At 35.3% G+C, this 14,751-nt stretch overlaps 1 protein-coding gene across 1 annotated transcript; it reads right to left on the bottom strand.

The window, feature by feature from the left end:
* Positions 1-756: 756 nt before the first annotated feature.
* LOC6565593 (branched-chain-amino-acid aminotransferase, cytosolic) lies at positions 757-7,272 on the bottom strand. The gene is made up of 6 exons (XM_001991920.3): positions 6,890-7,272; positions 3,362-3,784; positions 2,726-2,956; positions 2,345-2,654; positions 1,950-2,104; positions 757-1,845 (listed from the first exon to the last, which is right to left on the bottom strand). Exons 1-6 carry the CDS (start codon positions 6,917-6,919, stop codon positions 1,657-1,659), a joined length of 1,338 nt encoding a protein of 445 aa, XP_001991956.1. The 5' UTR covers positions 6,920-7,272; the 3' UTR covers positions 757-1,656.
* Between the last annotated feature and the right edge of the window lie 7,479 nt (positions 7,273-14,751).

The following is a 14,751-nucleotide window of genomic DNA, read 5'->3' as shown; positions in this document are numbered from 1 at the left end:
AAATATATTATTCTATATATATTTATTGATTCCAGCGTATCTCTATTGATACTCTCTCTCTGAGCTGTGCTTTCGTTTGTGGTTACGGGTCCGGGTCCGATTCCGGCTCCGGATTCTGATTCAATTCCGGGTATTCAGTTTTTTGAGGTGACTGTTTTCTATAATTTTTTTCTTTTTGTTTTTGTATTCAACTTGAATTTCATTCACATTTCCTGTTTACACTATTCAGATCTGTTTTCCATTATACTGCTGTGACTTTTATATATATTTCTATTCTTTATTCCGTATGTGGATGGGTCAAGGTCAGCGCAACTTTCTGCTGGAGAACAAACTGTTGGTGCGTCGTCCGATGTCAATGGCGTCGAGGCTGAGGCGCCTGCAGAGAGATCAACAGGATCGATGGGAGCAATGCCGCCATTCGATTCCGAGAGCCGCAGTCGTCGCAGCGAGGGAGACGAGCCGTTTAACGATGATGATGGTGAGGATGCCATTGCATGCTTGCGAGGCACTGCATCCACAATCATATTCCCAATCATATTCATAATCATATACTGATATGGCTTTGATTTTGTTGGAATTGAGCCGAGCGTTCGAGCGATCGATTGTCGCCTATATTGAAGGAGATCCATGCAAAATCAGAGCTCGATATTGTCTGCTCTGCCCCTATATTATAGGCCAATAGTCAAAATTGTATTTGTATTTGTATTTGTAATTTTATTTGTATTTGTGTTTGTATGATTAAGTTTTATGTTCGTATACATATAGTATTTGTTTTATTATCGTATAGGGTATTGTATGCAACATACAACAATTTTGTCTAAGAACTAGGGTACAATAGTTTAGTCACAGCTTGCTCTGCAGCTCTCCAGGCCGCTTTTACCTCCAATCTCGAACAATATATTTAAAGATACATTTATACATTTTTCCAGAAATGCGATTAATGCTTAACTTGGATTCGACTCTGGCAACTTACTGACTAATAAATGCATTTGCCTCCGGTACGTTTCCAAAATGAATTTGGTTTTAGATTGTTGTGTTTCTTTTTTTATATATAAGTGTTTTTTTCATAGTTTATTCTTTTTTTTTTTGCATATGGGGCAGTTCCTTAGACTTTGGCTATTAATTAAATTATTTTCTATTGTTTGTATTTTTATTTATTTTTTTGACTCGATTTTCTTTTGCTTTAGAAGGAAGTAAAAGCATGCAAAAAAAAAAACATTCATAAATTTTATGAAATCGTTATTCGACTCCGTTCTGATCTGAACTGAATTAAGTCAATTACAAAAACAAACTAAACTACAAAAAATATTTAGTATATTGGACAAAAAAAAAAGACCTGGCATAAATAAATTATAAATTAAAAATCAAGTGCGACTTGTACAGAGTGGTATATATATAAATATATATATATATATATATATATATATATATAGTAGCTATAAATGTAGCATGGCTGATAGGCCCAGCCTTTAACTTATATATAAAATGTATATATATATGCAGATAGATAGATTTAAATGCAACAAACAGAAAATTCGAGCACATCGGCAACCCAAGGAAGAAACTGTTGGAACTATAACCTACTAATACACAACTTGGGTTAGTTGGGTTGAGTTGTGGTTTTGTGGTTTCATCACGTGCTGTTGTTGGTGGCATTTAGTCAATCACCATCGACCAGGGATGATCCACCTTGCCGTATTGTATATCCGTGAGCGTGTCACGTATCAGCTCATGCACCGGTTTCTCCTGCTCCATTGTGGGTATATACAGGTCCTGGTCCATGTAATTGATCCTATTGATCGGACTAACCACGCAGGCGGTGCCCGTGCCAAACAGTTCCAGCAGCTGTAAGCAAGCACAACACAACAAAACACACACAGTTAGTATAGTTTAGGAAAATTGCTGGTTGGTGTTTGGATTGAGGGTAGTTGAGATAAGAAAACACTTACGCGTCCCTGGTTGAGAAGTTCGCTGACCATGGGCATGGTGAAGACGCTCTCGCGCACCTTGAACTTGCCCCATTGTCGGGCCATCGCCAAAATGGAGTCACGTGTGATGCCGGGCAGGATTAGACCGTTTAGGGGCGGTGTTATCAGTTCTTGTTCTGCAAATAGATTGAACATGACAAGTTTGTTAAAGTTTGTATTATGCACACAAATATACAATATGTTCTTGCTATAAATAGTTGATATAATTAAGCTTAATCTTTATATAAATATGGCACTCGACATTTATGAACCGAATATGTTTCTTTAAAATTGAAATCGTAGGAAAGATTCAAATTTAAAGTTAAGTTTCAATCATTCACCGATGGGATACTTAATGTAGAGGCTTAGAGACTTACCTCCTTGGTCATTGATATAGAACATGAATATGTTCATGGTGCCCACTTCGGTCAGCTGATGATCCTCACCGTACAGCCAGAGCACCTGCTGCAAACCACGTGCGGCCGCCTCATTTTGTACATTGATCGTGGGTGCGTAATTGGAGCCCATTTTGCGATTGCCAACACCGCCTGGCCAGGCACGTGTGTAGCTGGGATCTGCCAGCAAGGAAACGGCGCCATCGCCCGAGCCCGTCTTAAAGTAGCTGCCCACCGGACTGAGTATGGAATAAAGCAGCGCCGAATCTGAGGAAGCAACACCTAATGTGGGCTAAAGAGTGGAGGAGCAATACAGGCAATAAGCAACTGGAAAATCAAGCCAAAATATATTTGGATACTCACATCGATGCCAATCAGTGTGGGGCGTATGTATAAGCTGGCGGCCTCCGTGTGGGGCACCCACTCCGAGTCAATTGAGAGCAGACGGGACAGGCACTTGACAAACTCTTTGCCCTCAAAGGTGGGCAAGCCGGAACGCTGGGCGGCCAAATTCATTCGGGCCATATTCATGTCGGGCCGGAAGATGCGAATTTTGCCATCGACTCCACGATACGCTTTCATGCCTTCAAAGAGCTGCAACGATGGGCCACCAAATACGAATCAGAACCCATAGCAGAGGATGTGGATGTGGATGTGGATGCGGATGATGATGTTGTCATAAGTGATAACAATGCACAGAGGGACCAAGTCAGAATGCTCTGCACGTGACAAATACTGATTAGAATTGCTTCGAGTAGTTTGGTCAATTGGAAAATACGTTTTGGTTAACAATATCAGCATTTCTTTCAGGAAATTCGAATCGAAACCGAGGCTGTTCAAGCTTATATTAAAAATCTGAAGACACAGACGGATAGACAGACGGACACAACTGGACATTGTGAAAGGAAATCGTATCGAAAAAGTATTTTCATGCCTAGACCTTTCGGTGTGGATGGGACTATTTGGAGATTGATGATCTTGTTTGGGATTGGCACTTACCTCGACGGCATAGTGTAGCACCTTGGCGGCCGGATGCATGACTAGATTCTCGAGTGGCGTTATCTCTGGCTTTTGCCAGCCGCCCAAGCTCTTGTGATAGTAGATCTTGAGCATGTGATCCGTGAAGAGTTTGCCAAATCCCAGTTCCTCATCGTTATCCGGTTTTGTGTGCAATTGTTGCGGCGTCGCCAGACGCACCGACATCTGTGATGCCTTGAACAGATCACCCAGATCCTTATTGTGCTTGATCGGTTCCGGTGCATGTGTATATTGTGTATTCACCGACGCACTAATCTCAAAGTCAGCCGTCGTGCTCTTCTCCTGCTGCTGCTGTTGCTGGGCCGCCTTCAGAGATTGGTTGCTGCACAGGCGAATCGATTGCTCGATGAAGCGTATCAAACGATGCTGATTGCGGAATATATCCTGATGAAAAGATGAAACGACGATTCGATTGATTAATACACGCCGTTTACTTCTGTTTCCTATAGACAATCTCGATAAGTCAATCTCGATCAATCACGATCAATCTAGATCTATCCCAATGGTTTTGCATTTCGACTTTTTAGACATATTATCTATTATTAGGAAATATATATATATTTTTTTTTGATAAAGAATTACACCTGTTTCTTCAGCCTCTTCTTCAACTTACTTTCACGTTTCTCGTTTATTTGAGTCGAATAATTTCCGCATATGAATTACGAATACAATGAATGCGAACTCGAATCTAAAGTCCCTCAAATGTATTTGCATTTAAATAGAGTAGCAAGGAGAAGAGGCCGACTATACATATACATTCATGTATATACATATATATACTCTATACTCTATATGACATATGACAACTGTTTGTTCGTTGAGTCGTTCAACAACCCCAAAAGTCGACGCTTAGCCAATTGCATTGTCTTTAATGCTATGTATCAGGTGCATACATACATATACATATACGTATATCTTCTAACTATATATATATATATATGTATATATAAAATGCGTACTACTGCGTACTGCGTACTGCGTAATCTGGGCCACGGACAGCTCTAATTCCAAATGACCAATTCTGTGATGCAAAAGTTATACAATAGATCGGATCGTAACTAATTCAATGCCATTAGCATATCATTATCTTATATTGATTAGCCCGATTAGCCAAATGCATTGACTTTTGACTGTTGACACCAAGTGGAATCGTTGCCCTTCGATTGCCAGTTAAAGCCATAAAGTGCGCACTGACAGAAGTCCATTTCAAACTGATTTCATATGCATGAGCACCATAATTGATCTAATTCTTTGTACTATGATTGATATCGAAGGCATAAAAGAGTATATTGGTTTTTTTTGTTTTGGAACGCCCAAGCTAGAGTCTTGGGGTCTGTACATAGAACTTGGAATATATATTCAGTAGATAGAATCGATAATTGCGAATCGATAACCGATTATTACTATATATCAACTATATGATTGATAGTAAAGTATTAAGAAATGCACAACTGATGAATTTGGTTCGAACAACTTGATAAAGTTATCAAGGCGATCGTTCCTATGGCAGCCATATAGCAGTTCGATTCCGATAAGGCAAGAGGATATGTCACTGGTTTCATCAAGAAACCTTTAAGTTTGGCTTGTTCCAAAGCTTAAGTCAGATTGCCTACATCTTCTTTATTGTCTCTCTCATTATTTATCTCCCCATCTTTTTCTCTCTCTCTAAATTTCTCTATTTTGAATACTCCCAGATTTCTTATATTTTTGTATTGTTTATTAAATTTATTTATTTCATTTTAAATTTGAAATTTAATTATGCACTTTTAATTTTATATCATTTAATTTGAATTTGAGTTTTTAAAAATATATAATGTTTTCGCCATGAGAGATGTTGGTCTTTGACTGATTTAATATCTGATTTGAATACTTATTATTTTATTATTTAATCATTATGTTCTTCCTTTTTGAAATTGCATTTGAAATATTTAAATATTTCACCGAGTCATCATATTATTATTTAGCAGGTGTTAACTATTTTTGTAATCTTGACTGACAACTTAACAACTAAATATATAAATCATCCAGCAACAGAGCTAATCAAAAGATGCAATCAAAAAGATTTCAATAACAAGTTGAGATGTGCTGCTAAATAGTTTAGATGACCAAACAAATAATCTAAACTAATAAATATTATGATGAAATAGTTGAGACAATGTCTTCATGCCGGAAAACCACAAAATAACAAGAAAGAAAATTTGAAATCGAAATCGAAAACAAAACTGTGAAACTTGACAGACCCATTGCATCAGCCAAATAAATACAAACAAAAAACGAAAAAAAAACTAAAAATAAAAAAAAACTGAATGAAATTGAAAACGAGTTGAAATCGAATCGAAACGAAAAAAAACTAGAAGAAACTAGCTCAAGCACAAACTCAAAACAGAAAACTAAAAAACGACTGTTGTCTGTCTGTTGACCCCAGACCCAAATCGGAGCCGGATTGTCTGCGACATTCATTACATTCTTGTGGTGGCACATGCCACAAAGGGAGTTGTTTGTGAAGGGAGTTGTGTGGCAAGAGGTACACTGCTGGCGGGCTTATCAGAAAGCAAATCAGCAGATAAGTCTAATCACTAAAATCAACTTGTTTGTTGTCTAAACATTTACAAATAACCCAAAAATGTATAAAAAAAAACAAGAAAAACAATTTCAAAAGCTAATCAGAGAAATTACATCCCTACAACAATTATATGTCTAGACTTGGAAAAAATGTTTTTCTTTTTAAGTTAGTCTGTTATCTTTTGAAGCTATTAAAAATTGTATAAAGATTGTTTTGATTGCACTTTAAGCTAGTTGTTTCTCTCTAACAATTTTAGCTTGTTTTGATAGAAAAAATACTCCAAAAATAGATGTGGCAAGTTAAACCTGTTAACTAACAATACCGTACTTATGTACGTGTATATAAATATATATATAATTATAATATAATCAATTAAAATTACGCACAGTTGTTGCTGATCAAGACTTGTTGCTAGGCCCTTATTCACATCTATATTTCATGGAATACAGATTCTCGTTTTGTGACAAAGTTTGCCATTCTTGTTGCTATACATAATTAATATATTTAATTTTTTTTGTTTAATGATTGTTGAACCATTTGTTGAACTATTGTCGTTATCAGCAAGCAGCCAATTTCTATTATCATTATTTTTTTTTTTTTTGGGAACAAAGCAAACTTGAAACATTTTATAATATTTATATACATCTAAGCTTCTTTTTGTCATTCGTTGAGAGCAAATTTTCAACTGCAGCACTTAAACTGTAAATATATGTTGAGGTTGCTCAACCTTTTGAAAAGTAAATCAGTCAGATTTATATTTACGAGTATATATTTCTATTCAAATGATATGAAAAGATTCGATGGCAGCAAAACTCTTCTTCGAGGATCTCTAAGCATATTTGCTGGATAGACTAAGCCCCACAAAATTGGTAGAGATATATCTCATATCCCAATTTAAATTCATTAATTTTTTTTGTGCCACTCACCTTTGCATTTATGGCCATTTTGGTCGTCATGTTCGTAAACGTTTGGCGAGAGCGCGCGAAAATAAAAAACAAAACAAATGTAAGGAAAAGCGTTGCACACTTTTCCGGCTCGCCGACACACTCACACACGCACACACACGACTTATGCTTATGTTCTATATATTTTATATAGATGTATTTGTCAACTGTTTTTATTTCTCTTTTGCACTTTGTTTTAAGATCGCTTTTTTCTATGGGTCGCAAACAGGGAGAATCAAATTATTGCATAGACGACAAAAAAAAATATGTATATATAAAATTATATATGTATGTGGAGTCTTGATTCGGGACTGCTAATATTCTCTTTGTTATTAATTTGCGTGCAATTGCAACTTGTGGACAGCACAGAGTATCTGCAAGAACTGAGCTTCTGCTGCTGTGCTCGCTCTATGTATAGGCCACAGTTGCGCTGTCGACGCTGACGTTGACGTTGACGCTGACGTCGATGTCTGCGTCAGCAGCGATCGCTCGTTGGGAGCGGCCATTTTTTTAAAGAGAAGAAACAACGCTGCGCAGAGACAACTTAAGTTGAGTGTGTGTGTGTGTGTGTATGTGCGTGTAGGGATGGGTGGAGGGTGAGGGGTTGAGGGAGGTGAATTGGGGGCTGGCGGCGGCATCTACCGCGTACTTTTTTGCTCGCAACAGAAGTTTTTTTTTTTTTTTTGGCGACGCAACATATTTTTGCCGTCAACGAACTGTTTTTTTTTTCTCTCTCTTCTTGTTCGCCTGCTTTTCTCAATATTTTTTATGCTTATTGGTTTGCAAAAAAAAAGAAGAAAAACAACAACAATTTGCGGCAATTTCGGTTAAATTTTTGCCTGAACATTTTGAAAAATTGCTTTTAGCTCAATTTGAGCGTTTTGATGTTGTTGTCGTCTTATTTTTTCAGCGTTCTTTACGCGTAGAATTCTTTCTGGTTCTTTGTTCAGTTCTTGGTCTGTGTGTGTACTTTTCCATTAGAGTGCAAACATTGTGTACCTCGTATTGAAATAATACAGAAATAGGAAATAAAAAATAAAAATATTAAAACTTGTGACTCGCTTACTATCATTTGTGATATGTTCCCAAATTAAAAAGTAAATATTTATATTCGATTTGATGTATGCCAGTTTTAATACTATTATTTAATATAATTAAGATGTAATACCCTTTGGTGTAGGGCATAGAAAGCAACTACAATAAATACGTAATGCGTTATCTTTTCTAGCAAACTGCGTCGAGATTAAATTGCGAAAAAACTGTCAAAAGTCAAAATGATGATTCTTTTATCAATCATGATTCATGCTTTATGCTTCCAGATGGAATAGAAAGATACACAGAGAGAAAGAAAGAGAGAGAGAGAGAGACGGTTGAATAGATAAAAAAGTGAGAGTAAATGTCCTTAATAAAATGAGGAGAGAAATTAGCAATAAATATTAGAAATGCGAAATAAATACGCAATTAGAAAAATAACAATTATCACGCCATATTGAAAACCTATATCATTTATTTAAGAAACGCAATTTGCCGAAACACTTTTTATGTTATTTTAGGAATGTTTAAGTACATACGTACTTAGCATACACACACATACATGTATACATATGTATATATATATATCTATTTGCTTTGATTGACAGCTTAAAATCTTGTTATCTTGTCCATTATGTTATTCGGGTATTGGAATGACGCCATATTTATTGTACTCATAATGAATATAACATAACATAACAAAACTAACATAACTTAACATAACTTAACATACATATGTGGGTGTGGGAAATAACTATAACTAAAACGTGTGACGTACACGTGTTTTCTCTTCCTCTTTCTTTTCCTCCTTTTTTGCGGCCAGTCCTCGCTGCTTTTGAGCGCACCTTGGAAAGCAGCAACTCTTCTACCTGAACGGAACTATCCAGCAGACACACACACACACACACACATACACATATGTATTGATATTTCATTTATTTAGTTTTTTCCTGTTTATCATATTATTTGGAAAAAAGAAGCGCGTTTTTTTTTGGTTGTCTAGTTATCTACTCGCACATACATAGACATATATATATATATGTATGTATATTACATATATAGGTATATTTATATAGCACCTGGACAACATGATGTGCACATTTTGCATGTTTTTCCTAGTTTGTTTTTTGTGCTTCATTTTTTTCCTGTCTTCTTGCTACCTTTGCATAGGGTAAAACGTTATAAATATGTGTGTACAAACATAAATATACATTTATGACGTATAGTAATTAGTAATAAAATTGAATTCCTAATAATATATATATATTTTTTTTGTTTTTGTCAAATTTCCCGCTTATAAGTTTGGATTTGAGTAAATCCCATGCAATGTTTTTAATCATAGCTGCCATAGGCGCATCCGCTGACGCAATATACCATCATCTACATCGTCATCATCTTAATCATCATCAACATACATGTGCGTGTGTGTGTGTTTAGTACAACCGATTTACAGTTACCATCAAGAATCGAAAGTTCTCTTCGCAACAGCAGTTTTCCCGCATAAAATGTAACTTAAGAGCGTTTGTTGTTTTTTTTTTTTTTACAATTTCTCTTTGCTCTTGGGCTATTCAAACATATTGTGCCCCCCCCCCCCCAACACCCATCCCGTCTTTACAACTCTTTTCGATATATGAGCAAGCTTATCGCGATCACGCGATGCGGTCTGCTTGTCTGTCTGTCTTTCTGTCTGCATGTGTGTCTGTATTTGTATATGCCAATGTCAATGACTATTTAATAGGTCTCTGGATATGCCCTGAGAACATCTTGTAGTACATTAACACATCGTGCATATACAACTGTGTGTGTGTGTGTGTGTGTTGAGGTGCTCAGTGGGTCAGTTCTATGACCTTCAATTGGGGATGGTGCTGGCGAGGAGAACCGAAGAGAAATCAAGTATAGGTATAGTTAGCCCTAGTGATGATAGTGCTTATCAATAGGTGCTTATTGCACGTGGGCACACGTAAAGGGTTGTAAAAGTGAGCAATAACCCATTAGATTTATGTGTAAAGTGTGCTATTACTAATAACTAATATAATAAAAATATACTTCCGACTCTGAAATACTTGAGCCAGATTTATTTAACATCTACACAAAACGTTTGCGAATAAGGCTTAAAGGGGAATTGCAAAAGTAACATAAAAGCATCATTTCGATGCTGTTGTTATATCTTCAATATTATAGCTTAAAATAATATTTATTTATATTTATCTAAATCCTATCAAATTATGAATTTATAGAAAACATATGTATACATAAGTAAACACTATAATCAAAAGTTTGAAAAGAGTTACACAGATGAAAAACAGGTATAAAATATATGGCTAGCATATACCCCATTGATATATAACTTTTCCCCATCTCTTAGACAAGTACAATTATTCTGATCAGTAACTTAATAAATGATGCAAATATACCCTTATATATACATATACTAAGTGGGGTGTATGCACTCGTGTGTTATTGCGGTTACATTTGCTGACAACAATATTGTTATGTTGTCGCTGTTGTTATTTGTCATTTGGCATACAAACAAGTTGATGAATGACTATCATCAACTCGTGCTCACTATCTATCTACAGCTACTTGTTGTGTGTGTGTGTGTGTGTGCGTCTATCAAATGACACAATTGAAGGCGCGTGCAGCAACCGGCAGCAGCTGAGCAAAATACTACCTCGACCAGTGAATAAGCATTAAATTAATCTAAGGAATAGGATTCCACCACCACCACCAGCAATCCACCTTTCCAGTTATGTAATTGTAGCGGGGCCTTGACTCAAATCTTAAATTACAAAATTAAAAACAACATTTAATAATTGAGCATTTAAATTTAATTAAAAATTTGAAATGAAAATATTTTATGATATAATATTCAAGCTTTAATTTAAATTTAAAAAAAAACACACACACAACATAAAAAATTAATAAAATCTGGGAGTAATTAAATAGAATGGGTGTGCAGAAAATGAAAAATATATTAAATTAAATCAAATTAAAAACTTAAATGAAATTAAACTAAATATTTATGCATTTTAAAATCAAATTCAAAAATATAAAAAGTCAAAGAATTTTGGGGGCATAATTGTAATTGAAAAAAGAGCAAAGCAACTTTGTATGATACAGATTTATGTATATATATTTTATGAACGTCTGTGTGTATATATATATGTATGTGTGTGAGTGTGTGTGTGTGTGTGTGTAGTTGCTCTTGGAGGCGCGTTCGCTGCCAGAACGGGCCCACTTTAATTGTTGTGTTTGTTATTGGACAATTTGTTCGAGTATCTTGTTTTGATATATTTTCTATGTTGACTTGATTTTGGTCGAATGCGCAATTTGAGCAATTGTTGTTCTTTTTATTGTTGCTTTTGTCACTGTTCTTGTTGTTGTTGTTGCCTGGTGTTGTTGCTCACTTGACAAGCAGAGTTTTTGTTTTGCTTGTCTTCACCTTGACAACCGTGGAACGTCATCGTCGCCCAAGCATCGAGAAATTACAAATTTAACTAAAAGCGCCAACAACAATAACCATAACCCCCAAGCCCGACCCCAGCCCCAATTGCCCGTCGGCGAGTCATCCTGTTATTGTTATTGTGCTTCTTATTGTTATTATGCAAGTAAATATTTTGTGCAAGTGCAAGACAAACTTATCATGTTGTTAATTTTTAACTACAACCACGATAACAATAATAACAACAACAACAACAACAGCAACAACGGCTTGCAATGACAACACGCATCAAACAGATGCTTTTGTGCTACTTTATATCATATCGCAATTCTTGAGATTACATCTCTGTTATAAGACTACAAAAGGGCATTCTTACATCTAAATTGTTACATTTTGTGCATAATAAATTAGAATACCATAGTCAAGACAGCTCGACGAGGAGATACCCTAGCCCAGCTTTCAAATGGACTCTGTAGTTTGTTCAGGATGAAAATAATATTTGATTCACAGAAATTTCATTTCTCTTCAGGGTATATTATATCGTTGTTATCGCTGCCTCCACTATATCGACTGGCAAATTGATACTGATCAAGAGTATATATACATTATGGGTTCGGAAATGACTTTTACATACTTTTGCACAACTTGGTGCTACCCTTTTTAACCAATTTTGGGTTCCATTCATATTGAGATATAAAAAGGCGACAATAAACTAAGCTCAAGTCACTCTTAGAATATATATTCTATGTTCTATTTTCGTACGTTTTGTACTTGAATCGAGCATATACATATATATATATATAGATGTATGTATATATACTAGGTAAAGGGAAACAATGTTCGCAGAATCAATCGCTCAATCTATCCATCGTTCAATCCAACAACTGATTACATGCGTTTCTGGAAACGGAATAGCATACGGAATGAATCGTATTACTCGGATACGTCTATAAGTAGCTATATATATATATATATATATATATAGCGTGTGTATGCAAATCGAATTCGATCGGGGCCACAGGGTCTCTCGTGCCGTCAGCAAGTAATCAATGTGTTTTTCTATATTTATAAAATAGGTATACCAAAATAGGGAAATAATGACGTGATTATGAAAAATTACATCGAACTGTGTTACATCGAACTGTCTGGGAATAGACATCGTACACATATAGACTGCAATTTGAAGGTGTTCAAAATAGAGTTGTCTCAATATTTGCTAGCTTAAGCCAGATCTATTTTGACCACCTTCTGAGCCTGTAGTACTAGTATAGAATTTAATTATATTCTCTTTCGAAATGGCTACTTTATTGGTATTTTGAATTTTATACAACCTTAAGAGAAGTAAAGATGTATTAAACAGTTTGAAATGTTAATGCTAACTAGATTGATGATTACCTTTTAGCGGCTGTTCGAATCGGAATAATACATATATTATATAGCTGCCGTAGAAACAATCGGTTAAGCTAAGCCAGGTCTGAAAGGGTATATATTATATATAAAATGGTCCATTAACGTTTTGCTTTGTATATGAGAGATTATTTGAGGTCTTCAATAGAATCAATATTAATAGCTTATTAAAATTCTATTAGCGTCTAAATGGTAAAACGGAGATAAAGTTCAGATTGATTCAGATGAAGATTGGCGAAAACGCGCTCAAATAAGACTTGGTTGTCTTTCGATTATCTAACTATCTATCGATCATCCGCGAAAAGCGCATTGTCATTGTCAGGTGCTGATAAAAGCAATGATACCTCCTGATACCAAGCAACCAACCTCATCGCGATCATGTGCCCAGAAGCGAAAGTTGTTTGCCTATATACCCTGTGACGCATAGCAAAGTGGGTATGCCCACCGATGTGAAGCTTATAGCTTTAGAAGCTACGAAAGTGCTACAAAACTATTCAAATTTAATTAAAATTGTAAGTTGTTCCTCATCAATATCCGACGAATATATCATAAGGATCAACAAGCGAGCAAATGGATCTCAAAGACTTAAAACTTATAAGTTGGAACATAAGTAATCCACACACACCTAAATAACGGGATCGACAATATAATAACGGGATCCACTAAGATGTTTTAATTCCAATACGATCTTTGCGTTACAAAAAATATCAGTTTTGGGTTTTAAAACAATTTAAAAATGTTTGGCTTTGATTCCGATTCTGAATTTCAATTGGTCAACAGGCGGATCCAATAAAGTATCTCCTTGTTTTCTATATAATATATATATATATATATGTGTTTTAATACTGGCTGAATATTTGAAAATACACTGGGTATCTGAAAGTCGAACACTCTCCAGCAAAGTATGCGTGATTTGTTTTCTGTTGTTGTTTTATTTGCAATCTTGATGAACGTTTAGATCTATCTGCGCAATAAATTTGGCTTTTTTTACCTAAGCCCGGAAACTTCGAAATGTGAGTAGTTGGCCACATGCATGATTATTATATATTATATATCGTTATCGAGTTGAAGAGAAGGTCGGAGTGGGAGTGGGTATGTATGTGTGGGTCCCTGTGTGTGTGTGTGTGTGATGGGGAATAAATGCTAAAAGAACGAGCAAACACACGTGGCGTAAAAAATCTCAAATAAAGACACAAAAACACTGAAACAGATACATTCAAGTACAAATTTCATATATCTATATATGTATATGAATAGAGTGTATGTAGGTGTGCACTCCAATGTTTATTTATGTATAGATATGTATATGTATATGTATGTTGGGGGTGTGTGCTGACTGCGTTCTTTTCTATTTTCTATATTTATATTAATACCCTAAAATTGTTTACCATTGGGTAAAGCGGGTATAATAAACTTAAGTGTATGTAGACGAAAGCATCTTCTATACAAGTTATATATAGTAGTATATATATATATATATATATATATCACTTTTTCTTATCTATATATATATATATAGAGAGAGAGAAACACTTTAATTTTAAAATACTTAAGTTGCAATCATAAGCAGTTCAAGCTTATTTCACTTTATCGATAACATCATTTGATTATCGACATCGTTTGCTGTTAGCAATAAAAGACACAGCTGTAAAGATATATCCTTATAATCGGCCATATATATACATATCTTGACCATAATATTAGTCATCTCTAGAAATTTGATCACGTTCGGCTTGGAAAAATGAGAAAAGATTGGCTAATTATGGATAAGTTATAATGCATATGCATACAGAACTGTTATATATTATAGTATTGTATATATTTGAATACGTGGAGACTTTAGTGCAGGGTATCTTCTTGTCGCTCTCTGCGTTCTTAATTGTTTTGCCCCCTTTTATCTGTTTTCTATTTAGTTAAAAGAAATTTGTTGAAGCTCCTTTGACGTAAATGCTGCAGAAAAAAA

This window comes from Drosophila grimshawi, unplaced genomic scaffold, assembly GCF_018153295.1.
Source record: "Drosophila grimshawi isolate 15287-2541.00 unplaced genomic scaffold, ASM1815329v1 contig_848, whole genome shotgun sequence".
Classification (NCBI taxonomy): Eukaryota; Metazoa; Arthropoda; class Insecta; order Diptera; family Drosophilidae; genus Drosophila; species Drosophila grimshawi.
Note: the sequence above shows the minus strand (reverse complement) of the source record. Positions and strands in the feature narration are given on the sequence as shown.

Coding starts and splice junctions, on each gene's coding strand:
- LOC6565593 (XM_001991920.3), bottom strand. CDS start 6,919: ATGACGACCAAAATGGCCATAAATGCAAAG. Junction 2,105..2,344: donor CTATATCAATGACCAAGGAG/GTAAGTCTCTAA, acceptor ATCTATTTGCAG/AACAAGAACTGATAACACCG. Junction 1,846..1,949: donor AACTTCTCAACCAGGGACGC/GTAAGTGTTTTC, acceptor GCTTGCTTACAG/CTGCTGGAACTGTTTGGCAC.